This window comes from Amblyomma americanum, chromosome 2, assembly GCF_052857255.1.
Source record: "Amblyomma americanum isolate KBUSLIRL-KWMA chromosome 2, ASM5285725v1, whole genome shotgun sequence".
NCBI lineage: Eukaryota > Metazoa > Arthropoda > Arachnida > Ixodida > Ixodidae > Amblyomma > Amblyomma americanum.
Genome location: NC_135498.1, coordinates 170,098,256 through 170,114,034, shown reverse-complemented (window position 1 = coordinate 170,114,034; position 15,779 = coordinate 170,098,256). Strand labels below are relative to the sequence as shown.

At 45.5% G+C, this 15,779-nt stretch overlaps 1 protein-coding gene across 1 annotated transcript in view; it reads right to left on the bottom strand.

The window, feature by feature from the left end:
• Window positions 1-6,078: 6,078 nt before the first annotated feature.
• The window catches only part of LOC144119265 (uncharacterized), a 59,628-nt gene continuing 49,927 nt past the window's right edge, over window positions 6,079-15,779 (bottom strand). Inside the window, exons 4-6 of the mRNA XM_077651934.1 lie at window positions 15,141-15,182; window positions 13,493-13,546; window positions 6,079-6,386 (exon numbers count right to left, since the gene is read on the bottom strand). Of these exons, the coding sequence (XP_077508060.1) occupies window positions 6,309-6,386; window positions 13,493-13,546; window positions 15,141-15,182 (174 nt within the window). The 3' untranslated portion in view covers window positions 6,079-6,308. The remainder of the gene's footprint in view (window positions 6,387-13,492; window positions 13,547-15,140; window positions 15,183-15,779) is intronic.

The window sequence follows — 15,779 nt, the reverse complement described above, 5'->3', positions numbered from 1 at the left end:
TTGTTTTTCGGGAATAAAATTTTACACTTTGTTCATGATTATTTTCATAAACAATATAGTAATGAAAGGTGAACTAAATACTATTTCCCGAACAAGATATTCTTTAGTAATTTTTTTATCATGGACATTACCTTCTTCCGCTCTGTACTCCCGTGCTCGAGCAAGACCCGACTCTATCTGTAATCTCCGAAAACATCCCTTCGAGTTTACAGTGACCTTTTATGCACACAGGACTTTCAGGACGTCTTCAGAGTGGGTAGCGCCCGATACAGTGATTCCAATAAGGCATCTTGCCAGCACCTATGTTTTGGCCTCCCGTTTAAAAAACAAGGTTCCGAATTTATCATAAGAATAATCCGCTTCATAAAAAAAGCATTAAAGCGATTTAAAATGATCAGTTTACTGAAAACGTTCACTCGAAATCTCACTGCGGTGCGTCCGGTGTTGTGTAGTCAAAAACTATCCTTCTCTTGGAAGCGTAACTTCGAGTAGTAACAGAGCTTAACAGACTTTTTAAGAAATCTCTTCGAGCTTTCCGCTGAAATTTCGAAAACGAATGGCTGATTTTATCCGAAAACTAAAGGCCATATATATGAGGCGGTCGGCGGAACTCTGCGTTCTGTTTCGCAAAAAATGCAGAACTCGTTTACGCAGCAGGGGAAAATATTGAAAATTTCTTTCGCCCCAGTTAGTTGTGATTTACATTTTTTTACGGAAACCAAAGACATTAAGGAAAAGGCGCTTTTAACGCCTGGCTACGGCGTGCTATTGCTTCAACGGCAGAGTACAGACAGTCAGGATACTGCATCACATAAGGTAGGACTCCATAAACGTCCCGACATTATTACAAAACAAGCAAACACTGGGTATAAATATTGTTTTAGGTTGGTACAAAATAAATGGGCAGCTAAATAGCGCCTTGCATGGAACGAAGATGTAAACAACAAAGTCTACTTTGTTAAGCTAGTCCTTGAAATGTGGAATTCATGTAGGCAGCAGCAATTGTTTATATTGTCACGAAATGGTGACTGCAGTCCAGAGATCAGAAAAACGGCGAAAATGGCGTCTAAACAAAAATCTTTCTTTGGGCTCACTTGCGCCCGCAATGAACTGAATCACTCGGCTGTGGCGTAGCAACAAGCGTGCTCGGCCATCGTCGAACAGAATGCCAGAAGCAGAAGCTGCATCCACTTTATTGCAGAATTGTTGCAAGTGCTTTGCCGCCTTATATTGATGGCTCCTTGCCAGCTTTAAATTGAGCGCTGTCGAAAGCGGCAAGCATTTTCCGTTCTACGACCGTCGAGCACACCTGTTACTATCGCCGCCGCCGAGTCATTCAGGTCTTCGTGGGCGCGAGTGAGCCCAATGAAGGGTTTCTTTTGGAATCTTTTCGCTGTCTTCCTGACTGCCGGACTGCCGTCGCCACTAAGTGACTATGTTTGTTTATTGGGGGTTTAAAGTACAAAAGCGACTCAGGCTATGAGGGATGCCGTAGTGAAGGGCTCCGGAAATTTCAACCACCTGGAGTTCTTTAACATGCCCTGACTTCGCACTGTACATAGGCCTCTAGCATTTCGCCTGTATCGAAATGTGACCGCTGCGGCCGCGATCGAACTCTCGTCTTTAGGGGCATCAGCCGAGCGCCATAACAATTGAGCCACCACGGCGGCTTATGTGACATTATGGTAGAGTGAGAACGATTTTATCGACCAATCCAAGAGAAAACCATGTTGCTATATATGTTATATTGCTAAGATAATGATGCTAGGCTTCCTGGTTAGCTAAGATGGTAGAGCGACTGTTTGGGTGAAGCTGGGGTTGCAGTTCCGAACCCCGGACCACGAAGAATTTTTATTCAATAACGAAGTTTCTGTTCAACCTGTATAGCTTTCTTTTGTAGCCGTATGACTGCGCTGAGGTGGATGTGAATGAGCAGTTACTCGCGTATTACAAATCTGCTCAACTTTGGGGGATTCCCCTGACCATACCAGTAATTACGTGTCAGAAGTTGTTTTGTAGCGATGGCAACATTACGGTAGCATTTCGAGCCTTCAGCGTGGCGGCGCCGCCAGTCCGTGGCTGCGCAGCCACGGACTGGCGGCGCCGCCACGCTGTCCCGTGGTTAGTCAAGTGGTGCGGAGCAGCTGCCGGCGGCGCGGCGCCATGGCTAATCATGTGACTCGTCACCTGGTTGGTCACGTGACCAGCCACGTGTGCGGATCACCTGCCACTGCCGGTGGTGCGGCGCTCCGGCGAAACCGAGCTGCCACAACCGTGCGCATGCGACGTCACAAGTGGGACGAAGATGAAGGAACGCCCAGCGAAACTGAGCGGCGAAAGACTGACTTTGCAATTCGACTGAGCAAGTTTCCCTCAGCCAGCTGTAGCTATCGCGTGACTCCAGATTTAACCAGAGCTAAACCACCGCCATCTTTTTCCTGTGATCATACAAGCGTGGAATATTTAACCTTACTTTTGGCGCATGATAGCCGTTGCCACTGATGCGTCATACAACCCAGCCCAAGAGAACGCAGCGGTCAGACAGTCTGAGGAAAAGTATAACGGAAAAAGAAAACGGAGGGCTTCTGCCTTCATCACCCTAAATCACATCTCTAGCAGATGTAGGTGGTGAAGTAGTATACGAGGCTTCGGGTGTCCCCCAAGCGAGAGCCTCAGCCACAGAGCCCCGAGCCATGACTTGGCCGGACGGCCAAGATGTGCGGCCAGCCCGCGCCAAGAGCCCTGCATTCCGCCCTAACGACCACAGTCGCCCGCCCGTGTTTCAGTAAGATCAGCGACGGCCACCAGACCACTGGAGGATTCTCAACCACCGTCGTCCACTCTGCTTCCGCTATGGTGAGCCCGGCCAGGGCATCCGGCACTACCCATAAAGTTGCAAGAAAGGAGTTGTGTTATACAGGGGAAAACTCTGCTGGGTTGTTAGCCGGGCTTGAGAAAAGGCTGACCTCACATGAAGGCACCAACGCTGGCACTGGTGAGGGTAAACCCAAGAAGGCACACGGATGAAGGGCTGAGAGGCTGATTCCAAAGAAATTGGGAGCGTGGTTGCGGTATGAGCCTCGAGTATAGCAAGTGGACTGTACCTGGTTCCGTAGTGGCTGACGACAACAGCTCTCAGGTCGTGGTGGTATAGCGTGTAGATCAGAGGTGTAGTTGAAAGGCTGTAAAAGCTAAAGCAGAAGGCTTCTTTTATGCGCACAGAAAGACGACACAAAAAGACAAGGTAGACAGGACGGAGCGCAACCTTCAACTGTTTTAGTCCAGAAAAAGTACATGACATTTATACCAAAAAAGAATGGATAGTTATCAGAGCCACGTGCCGGCCAGAACACGGGAAAAGCACACAGAAGGCACCGGTGACTCACCTCACATGTAATTTATCTAAAAAAGCAAAATATTTATGATATATTGTCACAGATGGTGCACTGACACATGAACTACCGCTTTTTCTTATATGGTAGGCTTCAGCCAATTCTCGCGCAAGCGTGTCAGTACTCCTGCACAAGATGCTGGTGCCTTGGAGCGTTGCATCACACAGTTTTTTTGCTTTCTGTTTTATGTCGTTATCTTTTCCACACTCACTGATGTGCGCCGGCAGGTGCGAACCGGTACCGTTCTTCAAAGACAAACTGTGTTCCCTTAGCCGCTCATTAACACATCGGCCCGACTGCCCAATGTACACCTTCCCACACTTCAACGGAATTCTGTACACTACCCCTTTTTCACACTTCACAAACTTATTAACATATTTGATTTTGCAATCTGAGTTGCGGCTACCATTTTGCGAAACTAGACGACACAGTGAAGAAAGTTTCCTTGGGGCCGAGAAAACCACGGGTACCTTAAACTTGTTAGCCACGCGCTTGAGCTTATGAGCCACTTTATGCTGATATGGGATGACCGCAGGTTTCACTTTCTTTTTTTGCAACTGCAACCATTGTCTGGTTCCTACTCCTTTCTTGTTTAATCTTCTTGAGAAGAGCTTCAGCAACTGAACTCACTACTATCTGGGGAAAGCCTGCCTGTTTTAGCTTCGCGACCTGATCGTGAAAGCTTTCCTGCGCCATGTGACAACAGGACTTTCTTAGAGATGACTCAAGGCACATCAAAGCGATAGCACGTTTAACAGTTCTCGATTGCTTGGAATCAAAAGGCAACAATTTCTTCTGTACACGCGGTTGGTACTTCCAGCAAAAGCCTGCGTACTTAAGGGTTATTTTCTTCAGGGTTCAGTTGCTGAAGCTCTTCTCAAGAAGATTAAACAAGAAAGTAGTAGGAACCAGACAATGGTTGCAGTTGCAAAAAAGAAAGTGAAACCTGCGGTCATCCAATATCAGCATAAAGTGGCTCATAAGCTCAAGCGCGTGGCTAACAAGTTTAAGGTACCCGTGGTTTTCTCGGCCCCAAGGAAACTTTCTTCACTGTGTCGTCTAGATTCGCAAGATGGTATCCGCAACTCAGATTGCAAAATCAAACATGTTAATAAGTTTGTGAAGTGTGAAAAAGGGGTAGTGTACAGAATTCCGCTGAAGTGTGGGAAGGTGTACATTGGGCAGTCGGGCCGATGTGTTAATGAGCGGCTAAGGGAACACAGTTTGTCTTTGAAGAACGGTACTGGTTCGCACCTGCCGGCGCACATCAGTGAGTGTGGAAAAGATAACGACATAAAACAGAAAGCAAAAAAACTGTGTGATGCAACGCTCCAAGGCACCAGCATCTTGTGCAGGAGTACTGACAGGCTTGCGCGAGAATTGGCTGAAGCCTACCATATAAGAAAAAGCGGTAGTTCATGTGTCAGTGCACCATCTGTGACAATATATGATAAAGATTTTGCTTTTTTAGATAAATTACATATGAGGTGAGTCACCGGTGCCTTCTGTGTGCTTTTCCCGGGTTCTGGCCGGCACGTGGCTCTGATAACTATCCATTCGTTTTGGTATAAATGTCATGTACTTTTTCTGGAATAAAACAGTTGAAAGTTGCGCTCCGTCCTGTCTACCTTGTCTTTTTGTGTCGTCTTTCTGTGCGCATAAAAGATGTCTGAGTGTGAACCAACAAGCCCCACAACGTATATTAAAGCAGAAGCGCGCAAAGCAGCAAGTTATTCCTGATTGCTTGGTTGGTTACGGCGTTAAGAAACAAGGGCGCCTCGAACTGCCGCAACCACGTGCCTACACTACTTCAGTGGAAGGTGGGCAGTGGAGAGATCAGATCAGACTCCGGCCAGCTTGCTATCGCACCGTTAAGGTGCGAGAAGGTGCTCCAGGTTTACCAAATACAGCGTGATCGCCAGTGTTGCGCCACCAGGCTGCGTTGTCTGGCTGTTGCCATCATGAGGAATGTCGGGCAAGTTGTCGGCATCAACAGTAGAGGTCGAAGTGGGTTGTTGGGACGTACTCGATCCCGGGCAATAAATCTTGCAAGAGGCACAGCGAGAATTTTGTCCATTATTCATTACTTAAGATATAATCCGCATTGATCGCAGGCATTTAAAAAAAGAGCTGTCAATAAACACACATTCGTTTAGAGACCCCACTTTTAGCCCTGAAAGCCGGTTTCATTGTTGCATAGTTTCAACAATTATGAATTCTCAAACAAGTTTGTCTTGAAACAGTACCTTCGAATTTTTTAGCAGTACTCATGCCGTTAATAAACATAAAAAGGCTGTACGGACTTAAAAGAGCGAGTATCTGTTTTTCGTACACGGTTCACAGATTGTTACTAAGTGAAGCCTAAGTGCAACTAAATTACGTGTTTGTTTTTATGTAAAGCCATCAGGCGCCACGAAACAATGATTTCAAAATCTAAACTGACCTCAAGTAGATGCGCATGCATCAAAATTAATACAGTATATAATTTCGATTTTTCTTTCCTGTTTATACAATTAAATATTAATTATTATAACATACTCTCGACACCAGACATGTCTAATCAGCTGTTCCCCGTCACTCTAAACGCTTCCTTACCTAAGGAATGGCCAGAGTCGCTTCTAAAATTATAGGCCTCATTTCAATGCCTTCATATGTTGCGGAAGCGTGGAGGACTCCTAAAATGGGATAGGAAAAGGTAGTAATGTGAGGAGCGTGCGGAAATTTGGAGAAGGCAAAGTTCCTGTTTATTCGTCCCTGTTTCTTCATCTGTACCGCTTTACTGTTTTCTTTCAGGGAGTCATTCCTTGACTGCGTCCGAACCAATTTGTGCCAGACAAGTGTTCCAGCACTGCCGCTTTTTAGAAAATAGGTCTTGCGGTACTGTTGAGTTATTGATGAAGGTGTGAGCTCCTTCCCTCAGCCGACGACCTTCAAGAAATACGCAAGTACGTGCCTGGCGACTCTGGCGGAGGTCACAGGACGCGCTCCACAGAGCTGCAAAAACAAGGAATCCGAAGAACGTGGATGGGTCAAAACGCGGCGTAAATTTGCAAATCATCACCTTGAATTTAATATTTGCACTTATCAAAATCCAAATTTATAGACCTATTTTCTACCGTCCTGGCATCTATTCAGTTAATATAGAAGCCAGCTCCAGCTGCCGGAATGTATAATTTCGCAAAGTTCATGATCAATATTTTTCCACAACCCGTGAAGTAAATTAAGGCAGTCCAAGGTTCAAAATCAAACGCCCTTCCAAAATTCACACATTACTTGGTTTTGCAAAGAATGCACATGAAATGAAATCGGCTCCGTGGGCGCCTACAAAATCCTTGCAAACATGCTCGCATGTATGTATTGTATGTTCTTCCAATAACCACTGCGTGCTCCTTTCATTTTGTTGTACGCGGAATGCGCTGTGCATTGAACGTTCCTTGGGAATCTTTGTTTTATGTAAATTTTTCATTGTGAGCCCATTGCTGTTGGCGTGTACCTGGGGCACTGGGCGCTACCTCAAGCTGCCATTAGCAACTTTTTACCCAGTCTCCCTTCTTCCCCATACGGCTTTGTAGTATGCGAACCGAAATAAACTCTTACTTTCACAAACACTGTATTCAAGCAGATTTGCACTGTTTTCCTGCCTGACCCATTACAGACCAGGCAGTTCTATAGCCTGGCTTTGGGATGTAATCTGCCTTCGAAGCCTTTGGAATTTTTCTCCTTCGCAGCATTTTTTTAGTGTGTCGCAGTTGTTACTCTTTTGCCTCCTGCCTATGCAGGGACATGTGATTTGGTTTGATTCCCTGTACCTAACCACGAACTTTGCACTTAATTGTACGTCACACAAAACAGAACTTGCTCCTCTCTTAGAATGTATAGTACAAAAAATTACAGGATTGCACTTGTCTGCTTAACAGGAAGGAAGGAAGGAAGGCGTCAGACGTTGCTGGCACATACCCACTACGGGGGAGTGGCCAAGACACAGGCGGTTAATTACTGGATACAGGAAATTTTTGACGGGAAAAGCAGTGGCAATAGTATGTAGTCTGAGAGATTGGAAGAGGGAAGGGAAGGGGTCCAGTTAGCTTGGAGATCGAAGACGGGACAATTGCTTAATGTGCATAATAGTACACAATGCCGGTACTGTTGCAATGTCGTACTGACTGAGAGCGGGAAAAAGAAATTAGAATGGGAGTCGCTGCGTTTCTTGAAGAAAATTTTGCACAGCAGAGCGCACACTCCTGTCGCTTCGTCCAAGCAAAGAAGCGCCAATGAAAAGAACAGCCGCGGAAGACACAGGCAAGCCCAGTTGATGAAATGGAATTTGCAGAAGACGCTTCCTCAAATGAGAAAAGCGGCGGCAGAACAGCAGGAAGCGATCTATTGTCTCAGGTTCGGCACAAAAAGGGCACAGTGGGGAAGCTGCCAGACCAGATCTGTGAAGGTAGAAATTTAGAAGGGGAACCCGGCAACGCAAGCGCGTGAAAGAGACCTCTAGTCTGCGTGAGCGCCAGTCTTTGCTACTCCAAGGATGCAGAAGATGCTGATATTCGGGAGATGATGTAAGAGCCGGGGCAGCAAATTCCTGAAATATTGTGTAGCTGCGAAACCTCACCGCAGCTGTATACGCACACGATGGTAGGACAGCAACAATTGGGCCGCTGAGAGAGGCTCTTGCTAGGGAATCTGCAACCTCATTTAAGTGAAAGCCCATGTGACCTGGTACCCAAAGCAACCTTACCGAATTTAGATGGAGCGGAATCAGGAACTTAAAGAGGCGTAATGGCCGAGAGTCAGTGGGTGAGGATAAGGAAGAGCAAATGGACAGAGATTCTGTCATAACCACGACCTGGGAAACGGTAGATTCTAATTTTCGTAAGGCTAAGATTACTGCTAATAATGTGGCCAGAAAAATTGGAGTGAAGTCAGGAAGACGGAGAGAAGAAGACCAATCCAGTGAAGGTGAAAAAATTCCCACACCTGCCTTTTCGCGATCCTGCGAGGCATCGGTAGCAATAAGAACATGAGAGGGAAATGACCTTAGGTGGTCCTGCAATAGACCCTAAAGAAGCGGGAAGTGCTGCAGCTTTGCATTCGATGGGAAAATGTCATCGAATTCAATCTGGACAGATGAGGAGTTGTTATATATTTGGCGGACATCTGTGAAATGAATAGTTATGCGATCAAGGAGGGACTGCACGTAACATATCTGCGGGGTACGAAATCGAGACCCGGCAGCACTAAAAAAGGCGGAAAGTTGGCAGAGAAATATTATACTGGAAGCGTGAAGAGGTGAGTCGCACAATTTTAAAAATGTTTGAACTGTTAAAAGACGAAACCTAGCTGATAACGAAGGCATTCGCGCCTCAAGGTGCAGAACAGCATTGGCGACATATCTTGGAAGCCCCAGACAAAGGCGCAACGCCTCACGCTCCAAAAGCACAAGAGGGCGAAGTTTATAGGCAGGAGCTCCTGAGAATAAAGCACACCCGAACTCCAAAATTGGGCGGACGTACATTTTATAAATCATCAGAAGCGTATGCCTTCTCATGCCTGACCTAGCACTACAAAGCCTGCGCAGGATGCCAATCGCCCGAACTCCTTTTGCAGAAACTTGCTCAATGTGTGGCCGCCAGGAGAGAGTAGAGTCGTATATTACACCGAGATACTTCACCGTCTGAACTTGAAGTATTATGTTATTTCTATAGACCAGGCAGATATTTACAGGAACAGAAACTGGAAATACTAACAATGCGCATTTCTTCACATTAAGGGACAGATGAATTCTTCCTAGCCAGTTGTAAAGAACATTGAGGTAATTTTGCAGGGTTCGATAAAGAGTGTGAATGTCACCTGCTGATGCAAAAAATGCAATATCATCGGCGTACACATAAGTTTTCACAATTTGAATGCATGGACTTGAGCTTAGAAAAATGTTAAAAAGAACAGGTGAGAGAACTGATCCTTGCGGAACACCTCTTGTCTGTGGAAATCTCCTTGAGGAAACACCATTTTGGCCGCAGTAAAATTCTCTATTTTCTAAAAAAACAGAAATCCAGGCTACAAAATAGCTTGGGAAGTTGAGTTCCTGTAATCTTAGTAATAGAGTCGAGTGCTCCACGCTGTCGTATGCTTTACTGACATCCAAGGTGACAAGCGCAGCAAACTTTTTTCTATTGCGAGCTAATTTAATACGACTCTCAAGGTCAGTATGAGCACACCAAATTGAACAACCCGGCCTGAAACCAATTTGGCATCGATTCAATACAGCATTTTCTGAAATGAATGATATGACACGGGTGAGAAGGACCCTTTCCACCAATTTCACTAGGTTCGATGTTAACGAAATAGGGCGTATATTGTCTAAAGTTAAACCCGCCCCCCCTTGCTTTTTAAGCAGTGGAACTATTTCAGCAAGACGCCACTCATGCGGTATCCAAGGACCTTTAATGGAATGGTTAACTAGGGCCAACAGGTCTGCAGGAGATTTATTGAACAAAATTTTGATAATAGATGAAGTGACCTTATCGGGGCCAGGAGCCGCTGGCGATAAGCGCAGAACAATTTGCGACAGCTCAGACATAGAGACCTCAGTGAAATCACTTGAGGTGCATGTCAATATAGCAGGAGAAGGTAGAGCAGATGTAAAGCGAAGCTCTAGGCCACACGCAATATCCTGTAAGGCCTTTGCGATGTCAGCAGGGGACTGAACGATGGATTAAATGTTGGCAGCCGGTGAAATCACCTTGTTGCGCCTCATAAAATTAAACAAAGGTCGTTTATTTCCTGATTGGGAAAGGAAATCATAATGATTTGTATTATACTTCTCCTTTGCACGGGCGACAGTGCGCTTAAATGTTGCTGCAACATACTTATAATCCAGCCATTTTTTGGGGCATTGATTGATGAGAAGTTTCTTCCAAGCTGCTTTCCGTCGTCTATATGCACGCGTGCACTCAGCATTCCACCCATTGTTCGCGATTGCACCCTTTGTTCTCTTAACCAAAAAGTCAGACTTTTGCCTTGCATGGTCCAGTACTGAACATAGATGTGCAGCCTTGCTTTCGGCACTTCTCTGAGCGCAAGTGTCTGAAGTGATTTGGAGGGCTGATTTTAGCGTGTCTTTAAAGCAATTGTAATTTATTAACGTGCGCTGATGTCGCTCAGGAAGAGTTAATTTACACGCAAACTTGAAACTAATCGGTAGATGATCACTGTTTGTTGCACAGTCAACAGGCGCCCAAGACATAACAGAGACTCCTGGGGAGGAAAAAGTTAACCCCAAGGCAGAGCGGCATTGATTGCGCACAAACGTAGGCAATCCGGAATTGTTGCAGATCAAGTTGTTGCCAGAAGCCCAATCAAATAGTCTAGAACCAAAGCTGTCTGTTTTAAACCCCCAAGTCACATGGTGCGAATTGAAGTCGCCAAGTAGTAGAACCTGAGATCGGCTACTAGACATGAGTGAGTCAAGGGGCCGAGTGTCACGCACACCAGACGGGAAATATGCATTAGCTACCGTAAAGGGCTGTTGACCTGGGACACTGAGGTCAACCGCAAGGATTTCATATTCATTGTCCGCATATTGAAAAGAAATGCATGCCCTGTGGCGAAACTTTGTAGAGATGAGCACTAACAACCCTCCCCCTCGTGATGACCGGTCAAGCCGGAACGGATGGTAATCCTTGAGATGATAATTGAAATTTGAAGTTAGCCATGTTTCCTGTAAAGCAACTAAATCTGGTAGAAGCTGATTGCATAGGCAATTTTAATCTATTGAAGCTGAGAATATAGATCGACAATTCCACTGGAGTACACTTAAGAACCCTATCTTTGCGGAAGTGCCGCAGCCGCGACTGCCTTTTCTAGAATCCTGGCCTTAGCGTTTCGACTTGCGTTACTCTTCTTTGTCTTTGTCTTTGGCTTAACAGTGGAAATGCGAAAGCCTTTCCTTTTCCTCTCTTTCTCCCTCCATTTGTCATTTATGAATTTTTTATTATGCTTCAAATTTTTTTTGTGTTTATTTAAATTATGATTTGTTTTTATTTTATTTAAACTTTGTTTTATTCTAAATAATATTTTATTTCCGACTTAGTTTTTAACTAACTTCTTTTTCATCAACACATTCACACAAAAGCCGCTTCACACGCAGTAATTAAATATATAAACCAACTTATTTAATTCATTAAAATGCGTCAACCAAATTTCTTCCATTTTAAGATTTACTCACACGAGACCTAACGCAAACTTTTTCCCATCTATCTACACAGGACCACAGGATCATGCGGGCAAAATTTGCGGACATTTTTTGCTGACGCAACTTAACCATATAACGCAGTCACATTAATAACCGTTCTTGCTTACCAGTAGAGTGTGCCGTTTAGGTTACAGGAAACTCGGTGCAATTCCTACTCTGCAGATTCCCTTATTATATTCTCATTTCTGTGGTGGGCGCCTTGACGGACACCAAACTCCTAGCAACCCCGGCTCTCCTTGAGGCTTTCTAGGGCTTTCCTTCTATACTCTTCGCGCCGGTCACAGTCAGTGTTTTACTTCTGTTTGTTTGGACCACCTTAGATGCTGAGAAAACTATAACAGGTTGTAGAAATATTATCTTTAGTTCCGCCCCTGCACAACATAACATTGTTGCGGTTTGCTTAATATGTAGCCGAATGCCCAAATATTTCCCTCCGAGGAACTCTAGGTGCGAACATTTTTAAGCTTTGCATATGATAAACTAAGAACTAGGTGGATACTTAGGCTAGACTAGAACGCTTGGTCGAATGATCGGCAAGGGATCAAAAATGTTGCATGAAGATATTTTCAATTTTTCGACCACTTTCTCATTCTGCTAGGCTCACTTCGAAATAATTTTTCTCTCCTTCGAAAAACCAACCTCGTCAGCCTTAAGTGCAGTTTAGTGGACATCCGATGGGCCATGCCAGTGAATTATTCAATTAATATGATGGCTCATGTGTAAGTTACTTGGCTCCAAGGATATGCAGTGTGTCCCATTCACCCTATTCCGCTTTTTACTCAACTTTTACCAATTTCTTTCAATAAATTAGTTCAAAAGTGAAGCTCGTTTCCGGTTTGGAGGCGAAAGCATTTTTCGCATTACCGGGTCATGGGCATGTCTTTACCGTTAGACAGGTGAGATAGTGGCTGGGCACTACATCAGGCACATAGACAAGTCTTAGTTCTGGTGAGCTATCTATATGCGCACGAGCCTCCCTCCGCCGCATTTTGGTATACTGCCGTGAGCTAGGTCCGCTTTCTCAATCAGTACGGTTTACTTATTGATGTACGTGCGATTTATAATTTGCAGCTTCGTTTCATGGGGTGAATAATCGGGTCTCACGCGTCCTTTACGACAACCTTAGTGCTTTTCATAGCTTATTTGTTCAGCACGGTAGTGGAAGCCATGAGCGTGTTTTCCGTACGTGCTGCGCGCGATTCCAATCAAACAAGCGGTTGTACGTCGCATCGCAACCGTAGTTTTCACTGCACAGGTCAGCAATTTTCTTAAGCGACGTATAGTTGCTCACGGGTGATCTCCACACATGCAGAATGGATGCAAAGGCTTTCAATGCGATTCTGGGCGACGCGACCAAGTGGGTACCGAACAGTGAACGGCAGCTGCCACCGAGTCTCCCTTTTCAATTCTTAGCGCAAGTTCGCCTGATAAACTGCTCGAACCGAAGTCCCCATCACCTCTTGCCTTCTCGGCTATGCGCCTATAGACGCCACCAGGTAGCAATATTCCATTCGTGATCAGCAGACGCCTGTGGTATGTTTGTCATCGGTGTTTTTAGCACTTTGCTATTCGGACCCTAAGCGCTAATCCTTTTAGAAAAAGCTTTCTTGCGAAAGCCTCTAAAACTCTATCTCTTACAGAGAGGGCTAGGCTATGTTCCAGATCTGATGTTGGCTGTTTAATGCACCCTATTGAACTGCAATGGCGCAGTTATGCAATGAACGCTATGTTCATATATAGCGACTGACATGAGAACGACGTCAGTTCACAGGCTGACTTAATAGCCAGTTTATCACTCAAAAACCACGGTGCTGAAGAGGTCAAAACCGAGAATATTTCTCACCATCGTTTCTTCAGCAAGCTTCATGTCCGCCAGAGGAACCACGTCGGTACCTAACTGAAAAACCAGAGTTGAAAGAAAATTTGATTACTTTTGGACAGACAGCATTGCGCAACAGTACATGCTCCGTCTTTCAGTCCGACCGAGCCCGAGTGCGCAGTCTGCCTTCCGCACGAGTTACCCCGGCTTTCTCCTGCTGGTAACATCACCCGCCTCTTTGCAGCGTCAAGTGCGAACTAGCCACAGGAGAAGTAAGGATTCCAGCAGCAGTCACCACGCCTCTACTAAGCTCACAGGCACCTCCTCAGTTCCACTGTAAACTTTCCGAGCTCGAGTGCGCGATGGCTACCACGCCTTTCCTCCCTTCTCCGCCTCTTCCCAGCTAATGCACCCTTCCTCTGCCATAGAATCGCATGCATTTTATACGGGCTTCTCAAAAACCCACCCAGGTGACTCAATGGTTAGTGCGCTCGTCTACTGAGCCGGAGTACCCAGATTAGCATCCGGCCGCGGCAGTCGCGTTTAGATGGAGGCGAAACGCAAAGTCGTCCACGCACGGTGAAATGTCGGTGAAGTTAAGGATTCCGGAGTGTTCGAATTATTTCCGGAGCCTTCCACTACGGCACCTCTCTCTTCCTTTCTTCTTTCACTCCCACCTTCCTCCTTTGTCTAAGGGCGCAGCTGTGGCTTTCACCGAGAAGTCAGACAGTTACTCCGCTGTTCAGTTCCTTAAAACAAAGGATTTTTTTCTCTCAAAACGATGGTCGACTTCTATCCTATATATGCCAGTAAAATAAGAGCGTGCAGGAGCCAAGACTTTGGTACGTCCAATTGAGAGGCTTCAGTTTTGGATGACCATTGGACAGCTGGGCACCCAAGCCGTGCTCATCATAAATTATACTACATTCCGGTTTTTTTATCCAAGCTGCCTGTTTAAAACTGTCGATCGTTTGTACTTGCTCAAGAAGTCCTAAGTCAAGCAATAAACAAATGATGGGACTCAGAAATCATTGGCGGCACCTGCAAGAGCGGTTGTCAACTTTATTGCCTAGAATCACGCAAATTAATGAACCTTTCTACCGTTTCGTGACTGGTTGCTTTTCGACGCCACGGGGCGGAGTAATGTGAGTGTGCCATCATGAAAACGTAGCATTGCGACCTTTGTCGCCGATGTCCCGTTCACGAGCAGGGATATGAGGCCAACTACCCATTTAAGGCGTATGAAAAAAAGCCCGGATAAAACTGAATCAGGGACATCATTTGCCACGAATTTCTTTCTGCTTGGAAAGACAGTTTACGCTGCGGCACAAAGAATTAACTAGACGTTTCCCGAACAGTTCATTGCATTTTATATAGCTGCACCATTTTTCTTCATCCGTCTAATGACCGCTTCAAACGGTACTCAGCGATAACGTTTCCAGGGTTCCACCTTAAGCCCACTTTAATTTCGTTTCGTTCGGCAAATGGATGCCAGGCTACAGATAGTTCATGCGGTGCCAGATATAAACAGAAAACCAGAAAATAAACACGCCTTTGGAAAGAAAGCAGTTAAACATTTGTTGCCGCACAAGACCATGATTACAGTCTTGCTTTACACAGTTCCATCGAGTAATGTAAAGTCCGAGCTTACTCTTATTAAGGAAGAACTTACCCAGTGTGCCCACAGCCACCCATGTAGGCAGGGAATTATGTCCTAAGTGAACAGAAAAGCACATTTGTTTGGTTACTTATTCAAATCGATGCCCCAAAATGCCCCAATATATATTTTCTGGCAGACTATTATTGAGCAAGACATTGTTGCAGGTCTGGCAATTGCAGTTTTCGGACTAACACTTAGCAGGCAACCCAAGAGTGAAGAGATAAAATATGGTGCGTTATTGGATGCTCTGCAAGAGATAGCCACTCAGTACACTGCAGGAAGGTCGACAAAAAAACCAATTGCGCACGTCAAAATCACACTTCCGTCCCCTGACCTTTCGGTCATTATCGCCAATGTACTGACAAACGGCACAGTTTTTTCGGCAGTATTTCGCACAGTACTGCTTTCAGTGTACAGCTTTTACCGTTCTTGATATTAGACACGCTCGCATAGTACAGTTCCTGGTATATCTGGGAGCTTAAAACGAGGCACACTTCTGTGCTACCCTAGAGTCTGCCTGGTCAGGATCTATACAGACGTTCAATTCCAGTGTATTAATCTCGGCCTCTGTCATTCGCCGAGGCGCCGCCACATCCCGCTGTCACCGGCATCAGACATATACGGCACGGCATATGCTATCGCTAGAATAGA